Source organism: Polypterus senegalus, chromosome 8, assembly GCF_016835505.1.
Source record: "Polypterus senegalus isolate Bchr_013 chromosome 8, ASM1683550v1, whole genome shotgun sequence".
In the NCBI taxonomy this organism is placed as follows: Eukaryota; Metazoa; Chordata; class Cladistia; order Polypteriformes; family Polypteridae; genus Polypterus; species Polypterus senegalus.
In genome coordinates, this window is record NC_053161.1 from 144,121,850 (window position 1) to 144,146,030 (window position 24,181).

General features: G+C 40.4%; 1 protein-coding gene across 1 annotated transcript; it reads left to right on the forward strand.

The window, feature by feature from the left end:
• The first annotated feature begins 15 nt into the window (after positions 1-15).
• LOC120534608 (NACHT, LRR and PYD domains-containing protein 12-like) lies at positions 16-23,930 on the forward strand. The gene is made up of 6 exons (XM_039762197.1): positions 16-1,622; positions 5,725-5,898; positions 7,019-7,192; positions 10,209-10,382; positions 18,525-18,698; positions 23,825-23,930. The coding sequence occupies exons 1-6, from the start codon at positions 16-18 to the stop codon at positions 23,928-23,930; spliced, it is 2,409 nt and encodes an 802-aa protein (XP_039618131.1).
• The last annotated feature ends 251 nt before the right edge of the window (positions 23,931-24,181 follow it).

Consider the following 24,181-nt stretch of genomic DNA (forward strand, 5'->3'; position numbering starts at 1 on the left):
CAATACACAGAGTTGATGGTCATTAAGCAGTACACAAGGACCTATAATGAGACTCACCATGAACTTGAGAAGACTGGAAGAACTCATGCAGAAATGGTGGAGGAGCGGGCAAAGGAGAAATGTGAAAAAATCTGGATTGAACAGTTGTTCAGAAAAAGTCCAGGCAGTAAATCTGCACCTAACATTGTGGTGGTCAGCGGAGTGGCTGGAATTGGAAAAACTACCATGGTACAGAAGATCATGTTTGACTGGGCCAGGGGCACTCAGAACAAGAGGTTTACATTTGTGTTCCTGTTTAAGTTCCGGGATCTCAATCTCCTAGACGACAAGACAGAGCCTCAGATGCATCTGACTAGACTGATTGTGAGATACTATAAATACCTTAATGACGTGAAACTAAGAGAAATCCTGCAGAAACCCGAACATCTGCTCTTTATACTAGATGGGCTGGATGAGTACAAGCACAAACTGGACTTCACACACAAGAAACTCTGTTCAGACCCTGAACAATTCTTCCCTGTCCACGTCCTTATCACCAGCCTGATCAGGCGGACATTACTGAAGGGCTGTTCAGTCCTGATTACTAGCAGACCAACAGCCCTGGAGTCCCTGGATATGGGGACAGTTGACCGATTTGCAGAGATCTTAGGGTTCTTCCCCAAACAAAGGCTGATGTACTTTAAGAAATTCTTTGGTGATGAAGATCTGGGCTCAGAGGCTTTTCAGTACGTGGAGGAGAATGCCATCCTCTACACCATGTGCTTCAACCCCTCATACTGCTGGATCATTTGCTCTGTGCTAAGGAATTACTTCACTATGAATGAGGAAGATAGAAAAAAGGCCCCCAAAACTGTTACTGAACTCTTTGTCATGTTTCTTTACAACATCCTGACCAATCATAAACGACATGCAGAGGACCAGAGGGGTATTCTGGTGAAACTAGGAAAGATGGCTTTTCATGGAGTAGCCAACAGAATTCTTGTGTTTTATGACAAGTTTGAGATGTTCTCCTTTGGCCTCAAGTCAGTTGACTCTTCTCCATTCCTCTCTGGGTTCCTGAAAGAAATCCTGCAGAAAGAAAATACTGAGGAATGCACAACATACACATTCTTTCATCTTACATTGCAGGAGTTTATGGCCGCTTGCTCCTTCTTCCTAGATTCATCAGATGACATAGAGAAGCTGCTTGAGAGGCTAGACTCCTGTGCAGATGGTCGTTTTGAGATTTTCACTCGATTCCTTGCAGGACTGGCACGATATTCTTTGACGAAACAACTAGAAGAAATTCTTGGCTGGTTTCATAGGAAGTCATTAATGAAGATCCTGCAATGGGTGAAGGAGAAAGCTGAACGAGCTCTGGGGAGCAAGGATCCAAGTGAATTACTACGAGTGTGCCACTGGCTCTACGAGACTCAAAATAAAAAGTTAATCCGTGATGCCATTGGAAAGGACCTAAAGCTGAGCCTTAGTAGCATAATATTATCACCTCTGGACTGTGCTGTGCTGGGCTCAGTTATCAAATGCTGTGGAGAACTTGAGGAGCTTCGGCTGTATAAAATAAATCTGACCCTCGAGAGTATGAAAAGACTGGCACCAGGGCTCAGCTGCTGCCGCAATGTCTTGTGAGTAACAAAACCTTGAAGACTTTACTTTTCCTGTCTCTACAAACAGATGTTTTGCATGAGAGTTACTAATACCAGTGTTTTCTGCCATATTAATCCTGCCTCTATGAAATATTGAGGCATTGTGTCCTCTTTAAATTCTAGTTCACTTTATGAAGAGTGAGGGATGTACTAAAAGTAATGATTAAACATATGTATCTGTCATGAATCCGGCCTTTGGCATCCTGAGTTGTGCTCCGTTTAATTTTTGTGCAGTTTACTTTTTTTTGTTTGTTGTTCAGGTGACTCCATCTTCTGCAATGTTTGTTGCTGCCATTTTGAGACAAATTGTGTCATCATTCTGTGCTTATATAAGATGGCATCATGCAACTTCCAGCATCAAAGTTTTATCATCCTCTCTAAAAGAAAACAACTAAATTAGTTGGCTCAATTAAAACAAACTAGTGTCAGAACCCTGGCAACAATTTTCTGGCTTTCAATTTTAGTTGTTTCTGGTTTTGATGATTGTTTCAATCTGACCCCAGCCAGATCTTTGATTTTTATTTTAGCCAGTTGCCTTTGCTACTTTCATTCCCTAATCATTTTCAAGATGTTCAATACCCCATCCCAACTGACACTACCTTTCTGGAAGTCTGAAGATTTCTTATGGTAGAACTTTATCCTAACCATGCATAAATTATTTAATAGGGGTTTGCAGGACTTCGGTGTGCTGCGGCAGTATTTTGCTTTCCCTTTCTGCGTCTTTTTGGCATTTTGATATAGATTTCTCACTTTAGTGGTTTACTAGAACTTTTTTTGTCTTTCTTCTAGAATATTTCTAACGTTTCCTCTTTTTTGTCTCTTTGTTGTTTTTAGTGTTCTACTAAACTTTTGTTTCCCTTTCTCGTCCTTTTCGCTTCAGGATTCTTCTAGAATTGTTTTACTCCCTAGGCATGATTGCCTCGTTCTCCCCTCTCGCTTTTTTTCATGTCTCTCTTCTCTTACCCTCTTTTTTAATTTCCATTCCCATCCCTTTAACCACTCAGAAAATGGATAGACCAGTTGGGCACTAGTGACTATTAAGCTAGAATTTACGTACTTTATGCTGTTTAGGTACACTACTCTTCTCTTATTCTGTTTTATTGAATTAGCTTTATTAAAACAACTTGCATTGTTTGTGTTTTTTTTTCTAAAACCTACCCAGGTTGAGTGCTAAGAGCTCAATGGCAAATAGCGAGTTTAAATAAATAATCAGTTAGGGAGTGTGTAGGCTCCAAAATGGTGCAAGTGCGCACGTGCCGGTGCTGCTCCAGGGTTGATTGGGGTGTGTGGCTGATCAAGCATTCATGTGCATATGCGAACAGATCAGTCAGGGGCCTCATTCACACCTCGAAGTAGGTGGAGGACAACACCTGCACCTAATCAGGCAGTATATATGGAGCCTGCACAGCAGAGAGGAGAGGAGATCAAGCAAAGGATGAGAGAAACAAACAAATGGAGGTTAAATAAGGAGAAAGTGGCATACCTGTGAGGAGCCTGTGTTGTAAAGAGTGGAGGAAGGTTGTCGGGAGTATGACCTGAGGAAGCGAGTGGCAGGCCTGAGCTCATTTGTGGTGGTGGAGAAGCGGCGCTCCTTACAACAACGCATAGTAGTAGGAGCAGTCGCGTTGTGCAGCATCTCCCTTCTAATGCCAACAGACAGTCGAGGGGGACCTGCATGGGGATCAGAGGAGAGTCATATGGACGCCGACAGACTGGCAGTAGGAACCCGAATCCAGTATTTAGTAGATGACTGCACATGTCGTCAGGCATATCCTCATGCTGCAAGATCCTGAGGGAATAAGCTGAGGTGATGCCAGATTTTAGAGAGAGGCATTGGAGCTCATAAGTGTTTTAATTGCAGGACCTGCCTGGGATTTTAAACTCATTTTTATGGAATTATATATTGCTTGTTTTCAACCTCCACTTGGCACCTTTGTTTTAATGGATTATTTATTGAAGATCTTACACTTGCACTATTGGACATGGTTTACTTTGGACTGGTTTGAATAAAAGCATTTGGCATTTCTGCACCAACCCCTTATTGACTGTATGTGCCCTCATTTCATTTTACAACTATATGGCTTCAAGAGTCTCAACTAGGGAGCATGGCGCCAACCAGGACTGTCACAGTTACACAAAGATAAAGTTAATAGACTACTTCTAAATGTAGGCACTTTCAGCTATCAGTAAAAGCCTCTGCTCACTATAAAATTAATGTGGGTCGGTAAATGAATGAGTGTATGATTGTGGCTTAAGTAATTTCCTTCAAGATTAATAAAGTTTTTTGATTCTGATTCTGACTTTTCTAATGCTTCTGTCCAACAACACACATTTAATATTTAACTGTAGAGCAAGAGGGAGACATTGCATTTTCTAAATATGTGTTTTCCATAGCTAAAATTAAAACAAGGGAATTTGAAACAGTACTGAATTACCTGAAGGAGCCCTTCATTCAGTCTGTCTGGCCGTCTCATTATCTTCCTCTCCTCACCTCGGCAGGATGCAGGCATGTGACGTGAGACTTGTATGTTGCGAGGCCCTCTCCTCTGTACTCTCTGAAGAAACTTCACGGGTAATTCTGCTGCGTCTGGACAGCAACAATATTTGCAATTCAGGAACGCATCTGCTGTGTGATGGCATGAGAAAACCAACCTGTAAATTAAAACAACTGAGGTGAGTAAACATGCAGTAGGTCCACTACTACTGCTTTCAGAGGAGGGCCACTTCACAATTAATGGATATCAGAGGTCTGGGGATCAATCACCTTGTCTCAAGCAATTCATCCTGACTGAGACTAACCATGACTCTTTGGACTATGTAAGTGAATTAGGTGATTGCCTAGAGCAGAAATTAAACGGTCAAAATTAGTTGTGAACCACAATATTAAGGAACATTGATCAAGACCTATTGTACTAACAGGAAAAAAGAGGATATTTGGTTGATATTAAACAGTAGAAGTAACATCTAATTTCTTCATTCTCATATGTAAATATTATTTACTATAATTCATATTACATACCAATAAACTAATAATGAGGTTGAATAGAGAAGACAAAAAATGAGAGTTAGATCACTGTTGTCTGAAAAGCAATTGTAGATAGCACTCATCTTCTTAATAATAATAATAATGTCCACACATAACTATGAGTGAAGAAGCTGCTGTCAGACTTGGTATTTAAGTCCTTTCTACATATAAAAGTTGATGCATTGCCAGGTTAACTTTTCAAGCAGTGCTCCCTGATCCCTCCTTTCACACTTATAGCCCCCTGCATCAGTGGATTAACTTTATCAACATTTTGACTCACATTTACTCAAAATGCTTCCTGGTAAATTATTTTTTTAAGCAAACTGCATGTGTGAAATGGGTTTATACATAGAAATGTTGACCTCCTCACCAATTTTACTAAATCACCAGGCTCTTACAGTACATAAAACATAACACAAGCTTGCTAGCATTGCATTCATGCATGCTCATTGTAAGAGGCAAGTGACAACGTTTCCTATCTATCTATCTATCTATCTATCTATCTATCTATCTATCTATCTATCTATCTATCTATCTATCTATCTATCACAGCATGTATAATATCAACCAAACATGAAACCCTAAGTGATACAAGTAGACACACTTAATTAAAATTCTCGATTTTTCTTTTGTGTAAATTAAGATTTTTTACACAAATTTCCTCAAGGATGTGAATGTTCAGCAGATAACCTTTTAGATTCTGGATATTAACCACAGTGCTGCTGGGAATTTTCTTTTGGTGACATATAGGTGACTACTATTGACGTTGAATAGACATGGAATTGAAATTTTCCTTTAATTTGCTCCTTAATGCCACTCCTAGGCCTATGTGAGGATATGTGAGGTTACTGGCATACTGGTGCACCATTGAGGCAGATGTTTAATATCTCTCTTGTGGAGGAGAAGGAGGAGGAACAGATTTCTCCTCCATGGACCAGGTCTAGGAATTATGTGTAGTGATGGTTTAGTTAAAGGAGCCCTCCACCCTTCATATTTGCCCATCTGCCTGGTTCAGTAACTCCATGAGTGTCTACTTCTTCTTTCCCATCTCTGTAGGTTGCTGTCATGTGAACTCACCTCTGAATCTTGTGAGGCCCTCTCCTCGGCTGTCTCTTCTGAACACTCACACCTAACTGAGTTGGACCTGACAGGCAATAAACTGGGGGACTCAGGGGTGTGCCTACTGTGTAAGGGCCTGAGGAGCCCAAAGTGTAAGCTTGAGATCCTGGGGTGAGTAAACAGTGATGGAGTGTTTGCGTAGTGTATGTGTTTGTGTCTTTTTGTGAGTGCCCATGAATTTATCAATGATTGCTGTAGGATGCCAATATTAAAGATACCCTGGAAAAAACATTGAGTTTAAATCTGTGCACAGACCAAATGGTAAAAAAATCAGATTGGCTCAAGCAATGGATAGATGAGTCTTTTTGTTTGCGGTTTTCATTCATCGCTTTCATTTACACCCTTTAAATTCTCTGCAAATAACTCTATGCCTAGGAGCGTTCCCCAGTTTATAGACTCTCATAGTATTATAATCAGTGTCCAGGTTGTTGTTTTGTCTAACTCTTCTGTAGCCACACAATACAAATTTTTACAGTATATAAATTAATCAAATCCAAAGGCCTACTGGCTTGCAGTCTTGGGCTCTTTACCTCCATATTAAAACTCTCACTCCATTATCTGATGATAGCTCAACAACATGTCTGTAAACTTTTTCTTTTTTCTCTGTTCAGGTATCTTTTACTCAAGTTTCCTACACAGGGATTCCTCATAATGCAGACAAGCATCAGGCTCACAAAGAGCCACACCAGCAGCTCCGTGACCTTTGCAGTCCCGAGTCACTCACATAGATAGCTTCCTGCCTCCTAGTGGTTCCCTATAACTGAAGGCAAGGAGCCAGCCTCAGCCTGTGAGAAATTGACACCCCTGAACTTAGAAAGCCACTAATAAATGATCACTAAAACAGAAAATTGCTTATTTGAGTTTTTCATTATTATTAAGAAATTATTGCAAATATGCTGTACATACTGTGGATGTTTAAAATACACACTTTTAGGATTTACTTGATAGAAGCCTTTCTTTTATTTACAAAGAGGAAAAGTAGAGGGAAGAATTATGGGTCTTGGTAGAATTGTCAAATGTTTTGTAAGCAAGCATAGAAATTTGATTTCATCCTAGAATGACTCCTCCAATTAGGCTCTAGCACTTACATTGGGGTGAATTTGTAAGGTGCACAGTCCACAGCGTAGACAACTTCAGTTATTCCAGACCAAGAAATAATCCCAAATGATCTGATGGAGTCTGTCCTTGTGTCTCAGTATTTCACCATGTCTTCATTTCCTCACCTATGCAGGTTGGTGTCATGCAGCCTCACCTCTGGATCTTGTGAGGCTCTTTCATTAGCTCTCTCTTCTAAACACTCCAACCTGATTGAGCTGCGACTAACTGGCAATAATCTGGAGGATTTAGGAGTGCGTCTTCTTTGTGAGGGGCTGAGGAGCCCACTCTGCAAATTACAGACCATGTGGTGAGTGGGCTGAGTGAGGGGGCTTTAGGGGGTATTAATGAATGTTTTAAGTACAGTGGCAGTCACACATAGTGAATCGAATCTAGAGGTAATTGTGAATTCTTAATAAATCTGTCAGTGCCAATCCCTTAAAATGCTAAACATAAAACCCTAACATCAACTGAATGTAGTGCCTTGGAGCTGTGAAACAATATATAATAAAAAGGAAAAGCAAGCAAAATAACATCTTTCTATTATATAAAAAAATCCAGGGACGAGACAAGACTTTTTAGCCTGGGACGAGACGTGACCTTTTCAGAGAGATACTGCAAGCCCTGCAAGATGAATAAAAGACAAAGAGTAGAAGACAAAGTAGAACTTTGTAAAGACGTTCAAAAATGTTGGCACGATACACATGCAGAGCAGGTTAAAGATTATGAAAGTACTAAAATTCGAAAGTCTCAAAAAAAATTATAGTAAAGATCGCATTACCACAAACAAACGGAAATTATTACTCGGTGAAATAACGGAACAGCAAAAAGAGATCAAAAATATATTGTTCGGATTTAAACTTCATGTCGGTGACTTGTAGATCATCTAATTCGTGTTGCTGTCAGGGAAAAGTAGTGTTTCTTCCCAATGACGAGGTGTATCCACGAGAATTAAAAGATTTGTCGTTTGGTGAAAGTGAAATCCACATAGCAAGCGGCAGAGACGTGAAGTGGTTGGCACGTAGCACAGGCCTATGGGGGTGAGGGAGGAATTGGTGAGCAAAGCGAGCAGGGGGCAAAGTAATAAATAGAAATAAAATATATACATTGCATATGATAGAATATTTCCTAGGAAGGCTTTGCATATGAAAGAAAAGTATATTAAATATGCAGAGCACACTGTGCTTTGAATAATGGATGAATTTCTTGGCTGCCAAAAGTAAAAGAGCAAATACAGAGGCAAGGAATAGAAAAATTACCAGATACAGTGGTACCTTGGTATATGTCTGCTTTGGGATAAGTCCAACTTGGTATACATCCTGTTTGGACGCAAAAAATTTTGCTTGGTATACAACCTTTGGAATACAACTTGCGTGCTAGTACACTGTCCGCTACCCTTGTTTACCTCTCTCGAGACAAAGCCACGACTGCCCACGAGCGTCAGTATGCCATTTGCTAGCATTCAGTGAACAACCCGCACTATAACTCTATGTGAATTTTCACGTGATTTTGTGTTTTTTTTGCGGAAATTTGAATTGGTTGTTGAAAAGTATGAAGGTGACATGCGTATCTGGGACATGGCTGCTGCATACCGTATGCCGAGAACGACGGTATCTACGATTGTGAAAAACAAAGACAAAAGGATGTGGGCCTTTGTAGGCTAAAGCCTGCCTTAGGAGTTTGGGGAGTCTGGATGCCTTGGGTGAGGTCTATTCTAGGCAGGCTAGGGAAGGCCCTGACCTGGTATTGTGGGACTTTTGGATGTCTCAAACCCTTTTTCTATTTATAAAAATGAATGTAATGGAAGATTCTACATGAACTAAGCAAACTTAATAAAAATTTGTTTAGATTTGTAAAATGTTAAATGTCAGAACACTCAAATTTATAAATCTGCATGGGAACGTAGTCAGAAAAAGGGGAAATGTGTGGCAGTAGTCATCCCGATAGGGATACCTTTATCTAGACAGGATGCCATGATGACTAGTTCAAAAGAAGCTACTGTATATTACTCCAGTCCACAGGTCGGCAGCTGCAGCTGCTATACTTAGGCTTCCCACAGAGGCTGCTGGTAAATTTATTTTTGCATGAGTCTCCATGGAAAATACAAGTGAACTGGAAGCACCTACCAGATTTAATTGGCGCCAGAAGTAGTCCCAAGATTAGCCTTTTTAGGGCCTCCACTGGGTCAGTCAGATGAGCTTGGAATTGGGAGAAGAGCTGATCAATGCCTTGTCTGGTAAGGGGAAGACAAAGATTAGGAGGCAGGAAGGAGAGAAATAATAATCATATATTTTTGTTAGAGAGTTTTGGAAAGTGTAAGTAGGCCTAGAAAAGCATTATTGTTTCTTTTCTCGTTTCTATATTCTATGCATTCCTTACATTAAATCTTTCCTTATACACTTATTTTTCTTAATAAAATTTTCTTCTCATTATTTATCTGGACTGTGTTAGTGTTTTTGGGGTAAGGAGTCTCCACTAGAGCACTCCATTCTGGTTTAAAATGTTTAAGATAAATTATTAACTGGGAATCTAAAGACTACAACAGCATTTGAAAACCAGAAGAACTTCACAGGAAGATACAGTATGTTTATTGTCTTAAAATGTAGCTTACAGACAAGGTGAACTAACACAAAAATGCTTTAGGCAAAGACACAATCAGCAGCACATCTGAGTAACTGATGGTGGTGGGAGGTCTTTTGCTCTCTTCATAAGGGAAATGGGTCACAGTTAACAAATAACGGGAAAGAAGCGGAAATATTGAGCTAGGGCCAAAGACCCAGAAGGAATATGAAGCAAGGAAGATTTCTGGAAATTCACAGAATGGTAAAAAATTTAACATTCTCAAACCTCTACATGGTCTAGGAGGCCAGAGCCCATCCTGGTATCATCAGGTTCAAAGCCTTTGCTGATTCCATCACACCCACATGGGTCCAGTTTGAATAAGGCAGTTAAACTCTTATGCATTGAGTGCAGAAGAAAATCCCAAGTACCCTATACAGACAAGGAGAGAAAATATAAACAATGCTGATGTGCTGAACCAATGAAGCAGCAGTACTAACTATTGTGCCACCCTGCAACTTGCTCAGATATTCTCTAAACAAATGTGGAAGTGAAATCATCCTCTTTAATTTGGAAACCTTAATTCCTTACCAGGCCTATTCACACCAGTATGTGAGCTTTATGGGATGTACACCTTCCACTGGGTCTGATGTGTAATTCATTGTGCTTTTCTCCTCCTCACACTGGACTGTTTCATTGACCATGATATACCCGATGGAGTTCTTCATGCTTCTCAGTTTTTACCTCCTCCCCAATCTTCTCTGCAGGTTGGTGTCATGTGGCCTCACCCGTGAATCGTGTGAGGCTCTCTCCTCGATTCTCTCTTCTGAAAACTCACACCTAACTGAGCTCGACCTGACAGGCAACAAACTGGAGGACTCAGGAACATGTCTTCTATGTGAGGGCCTGAGAAGTCCAAACTGTAAATTGAAGAAGCTGGGGTGAGTAAACACCAAGGATGTCTCTGAATTTGAGTTTATTAATGGTGGCTCTATGGACCTCTTTAAATCATGCCTAAGGACTTCCGACCAAATATTACTTTCAAATGAGACATAAGAGGTCAGACATCCATCATTATGGAAAGGAAGGACATTTTAAAGGATTTACATGAGTCTCTGCTGTTTTACTCTTTAGTTTTGGGTAAGTTGTGTAAACTCTTTATAGATAATAGTATTGTAAAGGGATCACTACACTATCATCATCCCTTATGTTTGTGCCCAGTATCAATGTACTGTATGTGTATGCAAGTGTTCTGAGATTTTTCAAGCAAGAAACAGAGCAGTTTTGAGATAAAATAAGTTATTCAGTTTACTGATCATGAGGCTGGAGAGTGGCGATGTATAGCATGTTGATTAGTGTATACAAGTAAGAATTTTTTGTATACATGTAACAATAAGAACCTTCTAAACCCCAGCTGTAGGTAGTAGTAATGTGGCAGTTCTACCGGTAACCACTTTAGGGCATGTGTGAGCTCAGTCCCTTATTTTAACCTATTCACACTGTCTGAGAACAACTGGGTCACAGCATATCTGTAAAAGAATGAGCTCTGGAAAAGTTTGTTCTGGAAGGTAAAAATAAAATGCCTGGTAGCCACAACATTTGTCAGGTAACGAAAGACAAAAGCAGGTAAGATATGTAGATGGATAGTGAAGTGAGGAGAAAGAATACAGATGTGATGGGACATTATGAGATGCTCTGTTCATGGTCTTTTGCGGTTGTTGGTCCAATAGTCCATTGGAGTTGAAAGGGAGATCATGGTACTGATACAGATATAATGGTTAATTTGATTAATTTCAATTCTTGCGATTCTGACAGAGAAGGATAAACCAAAGCTTTAGCCTTGTTCAAGATAATCTAGTAATTGAACCCATGTGACAACTGTGAGCAAAGATCATGAAGTCTCCAGTGAAAAATGTTAGTCTAGATGTTTGCCACTTCTGTCCATTGCACTGAAATAAAATAATACCTTCTGTGTTCTGTATTAAACTATCAATGGAGTCCTGTTTGGAAATTGGTGTCATTTTGGAATTGATTGTGGTGTCTAGCGGCTCATGTGAGACTGTGAATAGTCATCTTGAAGATTGAGATATCACTATTGTTCAGATTTTTTTTATTTTATAAGTTACATATAATTTTTCTCTAATGCAATGGCTGTGATCACCTTTCCTTGCTTACTATTATGTTGGGTAATGCAGGCTTTGATTTAACAGGGAGGCTTCACACCCCTTTAGGTCTACGCCTAAAAATTATCATGTAAAGGGTGCATTGTAGATCAAGGAAGAAAGAAAGAAAAAAATATACCACAATGTGAAATCATTGATGATGAATGATTCCTTGGTTCCAAGGCCTCAACGGAAGTGTCTTTCTGGATCAGATTAGATTTGCAAAGAGTACTTGGTCTTGTGATGCCAAGGGAGGACATCAAGGTACACTTAATTCTGAATATGCACCATTGTTCCTGTGAACTGCCCACCTGCAGCACATTTCTGGCTCTGCCCTCCTATTGCCCTACCATTTGTGTTTCTTTGTTAACTGGCATACAACGTGGTACATTATTTCTCCTAGATCCTTATGAATAATTTTGTCAGGATTAGCGAACCTAACCACATGTAATTTTGTCTTGTCCCTTTTCACCTCAATACCATTTGATTCTAAACTTGAGGTGTTGCTGTTACACACAGCTTATAGCCAATTGATTTTCCTGAGCATTGTGAGGTTTCAGGGCTCTTACTTTACTTAGCTTTCATTATTAAATAACAGCTTGTCAGAAGACGACAATATCAGAGGAATCACGATGAATTGATGCCAGTGGTGACATACCAGGCACCATCATTCTATTGAACTTGCATGTTTCTCTAGTCATTAGCAAAAGAAGGACACATATTGTTGGGAGAATTAATGATTACATCAGAGAAGTTTGCACACATTTAAGAAAATACTAGGTTGGCCCCATTAGAATTTTCATGCCAAAAACATCACTTCTGTTGATGGATGGCTGCATAGCACACCTTTTCTTAACTATTTTGCTAAGTATATTTTTGTTACATGTTTGCTGTAGAAGATATTATACAGTGTTTTGTATGCAGTATTTTAATGTATTTGCTTGCAAGTGTGTAGCAGTAAAGCAAACTATGACTAAACTGGAAGGATAGTGGGCAACCTTGGCATGACCCTCTCTGAACCAGGAGGAAACTATGGAAATTTTCATTTATGAGTATTTCCAGAACAAATGTGGATAGAGCATCACAAAATTCTCATGGAGCCCCATACGGGTACTGGAGTAGATACTGCGTCCCCTCTGAGGAAAACTGATAACACATTGCTTCTAAATTTCCCCTTGGAACAAATAAAGTATTACAGTAGTATGCAAGAGTATTCAATCCCCATGAAAGTCATCATAATTTTCTGCATGACAAATATTTTTACACATATACAGGTATAGCCATTTAGTATTTTTAATGTGAATTCTTATACTCTTAATTTTTGAATTCTTCTTCATCAGTTAAATATCTACATAAAATGGTTTATGTTACATCATAAGAGTTCACATTAAAAATATTGAATGGATAAATATGTGCACAAATCTTTTGTCATGCAGAAAATTATGATCGATTTCACTGCACGAATGAACTGGCAATGCGGACCAAGCTCCTGCTCCTCCTGTACAGGGACTGAATGGCTTGTAACAGCGAGCCTTGTACCCCGTACTCTTGGAGAACACCCCACAGGATGCTTTGAGGGACACGGTCGAATGCCTTCTCCAAATTCAAAAAACACATGTGGAATACATTCTGCTATATCTGTGACGAATATACACTTGCGCCTCAGAGACGTTGGATGACTGCTCTTGTGAAGAAAGCTTATCATCTGTATTTCGGCTGCAAAACTGGTGATCAAAACAAGGAATGGGCGCCTCACATTTGCTGTCAGTCTGAGAGCCTGGCTCAGAGGCATTCGAAAGACAATGCCGTTTGCTGTTCCGAAGATATGGCGAGAACAGAAAGACCATGTGACGGATTGTTACTTCTGTTTGACTAATGTGTCTGGTTTCTTTGCCAAAAACAAGAAGTCAATTGAATATCCTAACCTGCCTTCAGCAATGAGACCCGTGCCACATGACGACAGTCTTCCAATTCCAAAACCACCAGAGGATTGGATCTTAGACAAACCAGATGAAGAAACTGCAATGCAGGGTACTGACAGTGACATTGACCCAGATTTTGAACCGTGCTCATCAGGCGATCCACATCTGATAACATAGTCTGAATTGAATGATTTGGTCAGAGATTTGGGTCTGTCAAAAGCAAAAGCCGAGCTGCTGGGTTCGAGACTGCGGGAATGGTGTTCCCTGGCTGTCACCAGGTACGAAAATTTATGTGTTTCGAGGCTGATATCATGATACAACCATATTTTTTCCACAAGTCAACAGTCTCTGTTTCTGTTGTGACATTGTAGGATTGTTCTCAGCCTTGGGTTGTGATCACAACCTGGAAGAGTGGCGTCTCTTCATTGATTCGTCGATGTTAAGCCTGAAAGCTGTTCTGCTACACAATGTCAACGTGTATCCTTCAGTACCTGTTGGTTATGCAGCACACATGAAAGAAACGTATGAGAATATGGAACTGTTGCTGAAGCACGTCCAGTATAGCAGGTACAACTGGAATATCTGTGGGGATCTTAAAGTCGTTGCTCTTTTACTAGGACTGCAGCTCAGCTATACAGAGTACTGTTGTTTCATCTGTGAATGGGACAGCCGTGCCAAAGAGTCGCACTATTATCAACAGAACTGACCACTCCGTAAAAAGTTAGTTCCAGGACAGAAAAATGTGGCATATGAATCGCTTGTCGACCCGACAAAGATATTTTTGCCTCCTCTTCACATAAAACTGGGACTCATGAAGAATTTCGTGAAAGCACTGAACAAGGAAGGCGAAGGTTTTCGTTATTTAAGACAGATGTTTCCAAGAATAACTGACGCCAAGATCAAAGAGGGCATTTTTGTTGGCCCCCAGATCCTACATGTTATGAGTGACAAGCAGTTTGAAGATCTGTTAGTTGGACCGGACAAAAATTGCCTGGAAAGCCTTCAAAGACGTTGTTGACAATTTCCTGGCCAATTACATAGCCACAAACTACATTCAACTAGTAGACAAACTTCTCAAAGCATACAAGACAATGAAGTGCAACATGTCACTCAAGATTCATTTCCTCCACTCACACTTGGACTTCTTTCCCACCAATCTCGGTGCTGTCAGTGACGAACACAGTGCAAGGTTTCACCAGGACATTGCTACGATGGAGAAACGATACCAGGGCAACTGGAATCCGTCAATGCTTGTTGAGTACTGTTGGACACTGCAATGTGATGCACCAGACATTGAATACAAAAGAAAATCAGGAGCAAAACACTTTTAATTCTTTTGAATTTAATAGCTTATGCGAAACATAAACGTGACTAAATACGTTATTGTCAGTAAACATATAAATGTCTATTTCTCAGAGTTCCTGCGTGACGCAGTAAAATCAAAACTATATTTTTGCATACCCAGTAGGTACCTGTTACAACAAGCAAAAACCTTTCAGGAAGCAAGACTGTTTTCAAGGTGATTGAATACTTTTGCACACCACTGTATCTTTCTAGTATAGTGGACCCTCTAACATAAAATGGACTGTTTCAGGGGCCTGGCCATGTGTCTCAGTAGCTCACCGTGTCTACTTTCTCTCTCCCGGTCTCTGCAGGCTGGAGTCATGTGGCCTTACCTCGGGATCATGCAAAGCCCTCTCCTCAGCTCTCTCTTCTGGACACTCACACCTAAATGAGCTGGAGCTGACAGGCAATAAGCTTGAGGACCCCGGGGTACGCCTACTATGTGAGGGCCTAAGGAGCCCAAATTGTAAATTAGCAAGACTGGGGTGAGTAAGCATTGCACCTGTGTGTCTCTGTGAACTTAGTAATGGTTGCTCTTTGGATGTTCATATTAATAAAATATATACTAACAATGAATAAAGCTTCAGCCTTATGAGAGGGCCCCCTGCCTAATGGAGCACACATAGAATCTAGAAGACTCCTGAAGCATTCTGCCTTCTCGTTGGTGGGGGTCAGATATTTGGTACCAAATAAAAAAGAATGTATTTCCAGAAACAACAGATAGGCCAACATCCCAAGTTATAAAAACTTGTCCTAAACAAGGAAATGAAAAGTAATAGGCACAGCCAGAGAGAAACTAACAGGCAAAAGCAACTACAGGGTAGATAGTGCAATCACTTATTAGAGTGTGAGTAGAGACAAAGGGGCATATCAACAGACTGGGTTCAAAGGGATAACTGTTGTTCAAAGCTAAATAAACCTAACCGTAATCTATAGGGCCCTCTCATTCATAACAGGCCAATTTATAGACACCGGTCACCCTAACCTGTATGTCTGTGAGATTTGAAAGTTAAATCGCAGCACTTGGAGGAGAACCCACACAGACACTGGTGAAATAGGCAAACTCCATATGTAAAGAGACCTATTGCACCACCATGCCTTCCAATTGGACAAGAGTCATTTGGTTTAACTGATTATGACTCTTTAATTTGTCACTTAAAAATAGCTAAAGCGTTTTTCACAACTCTCCTGTAAATTGTGAACGTTTCCCATATACTTGCATGCATTAACTTGATATTTAAATGACACTCTGGCCCTTACTGAGGATTTAATTCTGAGTCTCTATCCTGATGATCCGTACTAAATGTTATGATTTTCAGAATTAGAATCAGAATCAGAAAAACTTTATTAATACCGAAGGAAATTACTTATGTTACAGACAAGGGACATGTTACACTAAGAGCGAGTATAAAGTAATCATGTAAATATAAATAAGGTATAATAAATGTAAGTATCAAACTAAAGTACAGAGTGTTACACCTTAAGTTTAATATTGCATATTTTGAGAACAAATAAGGTTATTCTCATGTGAAGAGCAGACAATTTATTGCAAAAGAACAGATAGAATGTTGCACATTTCAAGTACTTGGAAAAAATGTACCTGGATATCCAATAAAGAAAAAGGGTAATAACAAAGTGTGGGTGAGTGACTGGAAAAGGAGTTATAGAGTCTGATGGCTGTGGGGAGGAAGGATGTCCTGTGATGTTCAGTGAAGCACTTGATGCTAGTCAGTCTACTGCTGAAAACGCTCCTCTGTCCAACCACAACACTGTGAAGTGGGTGATTAGCATTTTCAATAATAGACCAAAGCCTAGACAACATTCTTTGATATGCCACAGTTTCCAAGCTGTCCAGTTTCTCTCTTACCACAGAGGATGCCTTCTGAAAGAGTTTGTTTAGTCTTCTGATGTCTGCCACTTTCATGCTGCTCCCCCAGCATGCCACAGCGAAGAAAATGGCACTGGCCACCACGCTGTTATAGAACATCTGCAGCATAGTGTTGCTGACACTAAAAGATCTGAGCTTGAGTAGGAAATACAGCCTACTTTGACCCTCGTTGTATATGGCCAGCGAGTTCCTGGACCAGTATAGCTTATTGCTCATACTGTATGCACCCCTAGATACTTGTATTCCTCAATGATCTCCACCTTCACACCCCTAATAGACAGGGGAGTGGCTGGAGATTGCGATCTTCTTAAATCAACTACCAGTTCTTTAGTTTTACTGATGTTGATCTGCAGTTGATTCAGCTCACACCAGTCAACAAACCTATCCACTACCTTCCTGTATTCCATCTCGTCTCCATGTCTGATACTGTCAACTGTTGCAGAGTCATCAGAGAATTTCTGCAGATGGCATCCCTCTGTGTTGTAACTAAAATCTGTAGTGTACAGGTTGAAGAGGAATGGTGACAGAATTGTCCCTTGTGGAGCACCAGTGCCACACAGCACGGTGTCAGACACAGAGCCCTGTGATTTTGTTTACTGTAATATTAATGTTTGTACACTTTCTTGTTTTATGGATTACTCTTTTTAACATTATTAGATTTTTTTTTTTTTTTGTTTATATTTTCATTGTCATTTTTATTTATTACTGTTTCCATTTGCAGGAGCTGCCATGTTGCGCCATTTGCTGTTGGTAATGGTGTCCATGTTGCTACCATGTGGTTCCCAGAAGTGTTGCGTGTGATGTCATTATGCTACACATATAAATCATGGCAGCAGAGCCTTATTGCTCATTTAAGAGTCTGGATTTACATTAAATTCTTTGCATATGTGAGTTAGTCTATTATAGGGAGTTAGGACACTCTTGGTCTTATCATTTGAGCTTTAGACTTGGACAATCTTGCCTCTTGAATTACTGATTTTGAACCATACCTGTTTAGAGATTGTTTTGCTTTGCTCTTTCTTTTCATCTCCTGGCCCATTTTACTATCTTTTTTGTGTGATTAATATCAATATCAAGACAAACAAAATGGAAACAAAAATGGCAAAAAATCCATCTTTTAACTGGAAACGTGGGTGCTTATCCTTCACATTTAAGAGTTTTGCATTAGTTGACAGGTGCCTGTTGTGGGAGAGACTATTTGATTTAGACTTTCTGTCAGCATGTGACATGCACTGGAGGTGTCTGCACTCTAATATTTCCCATATTAAATGCCCCACTTCTCTTTGTGTCATCCTACCCATCCTTCCCCACATGAAAAAGGACTTAAGTGGGGTGGGCGTTAGTGACAAGGCCAACGATCCCAATTGTCAATGGCTATTAAGGGACAGCAGGTCTGGCCCTCAGGATTTTGAACATGACACCATTACCCACTCAGAGAAATGGAGTATCTTATCCCAGACATGATCGGTCACAGGTGCACCCTACCTTGCCAGGGAGTTATGCTTCCACTTGCCACATTTTATACGAAATCTCACTCTGCTTCGCTTATGCAAAGGTTACCTGCTGTCTCTCAGATGAGATCTCAGTGTTCACTGATGCTATTATTTGACTGTTGCTGCTGTTTTTCCTGTTCATTCTATATTAATGTTGTTTAATTAAATGTTCACCAAATCACGAGTGTCCACAATTCAAAATGACAATCACCAAACAGAGCAGCACACTAGCAGGTCTGAGGCATTTTCATTTGTGCTCTCCTCTGCTTTGCAGGCTAAAGCTGTGTGGACTCACTTCAGGATGTTGTGAGGCTCTCTGGATGGCTATCTGTACAGAACACTGCCAGCTGACTGAGCTGAACCTGGAACACAATAAACTGAAGGACTTGTTACTGCATCCGCTGAGGGAGATGCTCACAAAAGCCAACTGTAAACTGAAGACCCTGCGGTAAATAAACGTTGTGTGTGACTGAGGGATTTATGAATGTCAGAATAAAAAGTACACACCCAGGTCAGACCACAGCATCCAACAATAAATGGATGTAGGGCACACTGACATGAGCAGGAAGCTGGAAGAAATTTCAAGGGCTCTGCTCATGGAAAGACGTTGTGTCTACTTGCTATGGTTTTACTGGCTCCCCAATGCTCCTTGTATGAGCTGCTTCTTGGTGGGCTTTGGGAAGCACTCTTATGCCACTAACATGGAGCCAGAGCGTCTTGAATCAGGGGGTTAGGGATGCCTTAGCTATGTGAGGAGTGGACTATAAAGGAGGCATAGAATAGTGGTGAGTACACACAGTGTGTCTAAGTGAATTCATTAATGACATCTTAATGAGTTAAAATTGTTTATTATAAAATGTTTAGGGCGGCACGGTGGCGCAGTGGTAGTTACGACATCGGCGCCGCTGCTGCTGCTTCATGTTATCATTGCGTACTCTGGTCTACTGACCAAGTTGGGGATATTTTAATGATTGTGGCTTTGTGATTGACTGGTTCGCTTCCCGGGTCCTCCCTGCGTGGAGTTTGCATGTTCTCCCCGTGTCTGCGTGGGTTTCCTCCCACAGTCCAAAGACATGCAGGTTAGGTGGCTTGGGGATTCTGAATTGGCCCTAGTGTGTGCTTGGTGTGTGGGAGTGTTTGTGTTTGTCCTGCGGTGGGTTGGCACCCTGCCCAGGATTGGTTCCTGCCTTGTGCCCTATGTTGGCTGGGATTGGCTCTGGCAGACCCCCGTGACCCTGTGTTCGGATTCAGCGGGTTGGAGAATGGATGGATGGATAAAATGTTTATTATTGATCTTTTTATCAGTGTGAGTCATACTTCAGCATAAGACAGGATGAGATTTCATTATAGAAATATTCAGCTCTTCTGTGTACATTTGTAGAGTGCAATCCAATATGAACTTTTTTTATTTTTTTATACCTGCACATTATTTGAATTTCATAAAGGTACTGAATGTTGGCAGCCCATTCTGGGTTGGCTGATTTACCTGAGCTGCCAGCATCTTAAAGACTTAATTATCAGGTTAATTAGCAGTAATAAATTGACCCACTGTGAGATAGTGTGCCTTGCAATTGCCTCATGTCCCATCATAGGATGCTGTTTGCTGTGCCCCTGATGTGCTGCTCATTTCCCAAAGATGTGGATATTACAATTATTGGTGATGCTAAATTGATCCAGTGAGATATATTATACTATGATGGACTTGACTCATCCAGGGTTGGTTCCTTCTTTATCCCTGAAGCTGCCCATATCCCGAAGACTATGTTACGTTGACTGGTAAATCTAAATTGGCCCAGTGAAAGTTAACGTGCCTTGCAATGATCTTACATGGTCCTTCCATGACCCCAGAGCTTCCCACATCTCATAGACTTGGGAATTATGTTGATCGATAACTCTAAATTGGTCCAGTGTGACTGAATATTCATTGTGATGGATTGGCATCCCATCTTTGTTGGGTTCCAAAATTAACCACCACCCACATTTTGCCCTGAGACTCTGTATTGAATAAGAGAGGAAATGTGTGGATGAATAAATTAAGTAAAAGTCATAACATTTACAGTGGAAGAGACTCTGCTTGTTATGTCAGCATTTTATTTTTTTCTGAACAGGTGTCACACAATACATTTTTTATATCAGTAGAATCTGTGCACCTGACCTCCCTGTCTTGCCCTGTCCCAGCTCCTTGAGTCTGCTTTAACACTCCTCCAGTAAGAAGGAGAACCACTATTAGAGGAAATGAACACCAGAACTGTAGAGTGAAGAGGGCAACTAAACAAGCAAGAGACAGCAGACGGAATAGAAAGGCTGACCATTCGAAGGTGGGAGAAGCAGGGAGGCACAAGACTCCCCATGAAATTGGGGTGGCAAAATGACAAGGCAGGAGAAGGACACAATGGATTGAACCATGGAGTCACCAGGCTGAGAAACAGCAGCACAGCTCACACACTCGGCAGTGTACTGCTCCAAGAAATCCGAGAAATGTCTTGCCCACTTGCATCGACAGCTGGCTGAGTTCATGAGCTCATAGAGACACAAATCTCCTATTACAGCAGACTTAGGGGAGGATCGTGAAAATGAGCAATGGAAAAGTAGAAGGCAGCTGAGGGGACAGCAGGATGTCATTTCACAATATCTTGACATGCATTTGAGATACCTCTAAATGTTATATTTTGGGTTTCATGGAGCTAAGCAGCAGAGAGACTAATGGCAAAGCAAATTAATGAAACACAGAATGAGTAAAAAGTGTGTTTGTGATCAGAAAGGTGGAAGAAAACAACAGTGTGCAACAGGAAAACAAGCCACCTTGGTCCATTAGCAAAACTGGGGCAGAAATGGACTGGTAATAATCAAGAAGTAAAAAAACAATGGTTAATATATGAATTATTTGGAAATCCACCAATAATGCTGAGGTGACAAGATTGGAAAACATCTAAGGAACAGACCGGACAAAATCTGCACAATGACGGTGTATGTTCTTCTTTAGTGGGCTGTAGCATAAACGAAATGAGGCCTGTCATATTCGAATGTCTCTGCTTTGAAATATTTAATTAAACAAAAAAGAAGTACATTTTTCAAAGTAATTTCTTAGTAAGCAGAACATATTTCATTATTTGCAACTAAAATTAAGATGATAGATAGATAGATAGATAGATAATGAAGACATAAAGGACAAGGGAAGTAAGAATCTGCCCACAACAGAATGCTGTTTTCTTATTTTACACAAGAGAAGGACAGACCTTCTGCGCTAGTGTTACTGGACTGAACAACCTTTTGTTTATTACTTATACAATGTAACCGTGTTAGAGAGATTATACAGTATGTTAAGATAGGAAATGTTAGCTTATTGTATTTAATATTACTTTTATTTAATCCTTTATCGTATTTTATTATGTGTTTAAATAAATGGGGAGGGGGAGTGTTGTCCGCAATGTATTTCATTGAATGGTTAAAGCAGGGACAGCATGGCCGTCACAACAACAGGGGCTTCAGGCCAACAGCATTTAACCAAGCCTGTTAAAGTCCAATGACCGGGTGCAAGACCCAGTGGTGTGGAACTGAGGGTGTAGGTTAAGGTTCCTAAGGTCACCATTGTCTCCAGATCTCTCACCTTTTTGCTTGGAAAAAGCAGATGGATATTACAGTCAGCCTAGATTCTGCTCTAGACAGATGAAAATTGTCTGAATCAATAGAGTGGGTACTCAAGGAATTGAGGAAATGTACACTGAAATGAAGATGGCTCAGCAAAACTGCCATCGTTACAAAAATATAAGGAACTGCTCTTGGTCAGAGGGGGTCCCAGGGCTGCTTATAGCACATCTATTAATTAGTTTTAATTAATTAGGCTTTGTTAAGGGCTTGTTAGATAACAGTGTGTGATTATTGTTCTGTTCTCAATGAGAGACGTAAGATTTTAAGTAAAAGGATTGGGAGAATGAGACATGGTCAAAAAATATGTGCCAGGGTAAGTGCCAGTGCTAGGTTATTTTTATGCCCTAGGCCAAGCTTATTAGTGCACCAACTGGTAGCTAATCCTTGTGGCTGGGTTTTTCTTCCCCTTATGATCTGCACCCTAGGTGAATGTCTAATTCACCTTAATGGTGATGCCAACCCTAACCAGGATCAAAACCAGGCCCAGAAAGTCAAACCGATGTTTCACCAATCCTAACCACTAACCAAAAAAATCAAAGTGTGAAAAAAACAAGAAGACATTCAGTAATCAGGAAAACTTTAAATAAAAAATATCACACATAATGCTCTTAGAATCCAGATCTTAGACAGAGAGGAATTTCATGTGGCGATTTAAATATCGTCACGCTGATGACATCAACAATCACGACCTCCGACAATGGGAGAGTCATCATAGTAATGGGAATCTTATTTCCTAATGATGGTGAAGAACACATCAAAACAAACATGGCATTGTGGAACAATGAAACAAAATGCATAAAACTTTCAAATGGTAAATAAAAAAATTTTATTAATGGCAATTTTGAATTCTTTGGAGTAAAAAAAAGCAGAAACAATGGGCTATAGAAACCTGGAGAAAAGTGAAAGAAAGACTCCTGTCATAACAACGCATGCTCCCTGGGAGTGTTATCTTTTAGAATTGAAGTCATGCTATCACCAGTATATCCCTTCCCGGTTACCACAGTGGAGATTTTAAAGCAAGAAAATTAAGGTAAATAAAGCATTTGTTTAACTTGCTTTTAAATGCAGCCTCTACATCCAGCTGAAAAAGAGCTTAGGGCAACAGAATTGTTTCTGATGTGTCAGTGGGGTCTTGCCCAATTGCATGGTCATCATCAGGGAAGTCATATTCATTCCAGTAACAGTGATTCACTGATTACCAGGTATCTGTCATCTCAGGCTACAGTACTGACTAACTGATGCTTTATGGGTATCTGCTATTGTAAATTTGGGTCATTGGTACTCAGTATGTCTTATTAGGACCAATCAAGCCTTTTTCAACCTCTCATTGCAGTAACAGATGTAGATATATCTTTTCTAAACTCAAGCTCAAAATCCTCTGAGGTAATAAACCAATATGTGAATCTCGTATATAAACTGGGTGGATCAAAGCTGTCTCTACCACAAGTGAACCTCATCTCAACTGTCTTACTAGGATGTCTACAGTGAGGACCAGTTGAGATGGATCCTGTTAGACCCTCAATTAAGGTTTCAAAGTGACATCAGGGTGGAGTGGCCCAGTAGCTCACTGGTCTGTGGAGTAGTTTCTCAGCTCCAGTAACCTACATTTATGTGTGTGAAGCTAGCATGATCTCTCCATGTATGTGTTGGTATTCCTTCATGTACTCCTGTGCTCCTCATGCATGTTAAGGTAATTGGTACATATGAATGAGTGGTATGTGCATGAGTGTACCCGGAGATGAACTTGCATACCATACAACGTGGGTTCCTCCCCATGCTTCCAGGACTTTGGCATTGCATTAGGCAAGTTTGAAAAGGTGAACATAAATATGATACCAGCATGCTGCTCAGAGATTTCTGTTGGCAAACATGAACTGAAGGGGCACCCCAAAATATTCATATCTCACACTTGTGTCTCTTTCACAGGTTGAGCGCTAGTGGAATCAGCGACAGTGGGAAGAGGAACCTGGAGTCACTCGAAGAGGAACTCAGCCAGTTTGGATTGCAGATTGTAGTCAATGCATGGGAATAGCTGCTTCTGTTTTCAAACTGGCTACCCCATGAGTGGGCCTCCTACTAGCTCACTTCCCCACAGAATCTACTGAATGCTTTTGTTTCAGTTTTCCTCTGCTTTTTATATTTTTAAAACTTAAATATCATTTAGCTTTCATTAGTCTCCTACCCATACTGCCCTCTCAATTTTGGACGTTTTCATTCTAAGATGCTGTCTTTCTTGAGCTCTCCACTTCCCAAATCCACAACTCTTCAAAGCTGTGTATTTAG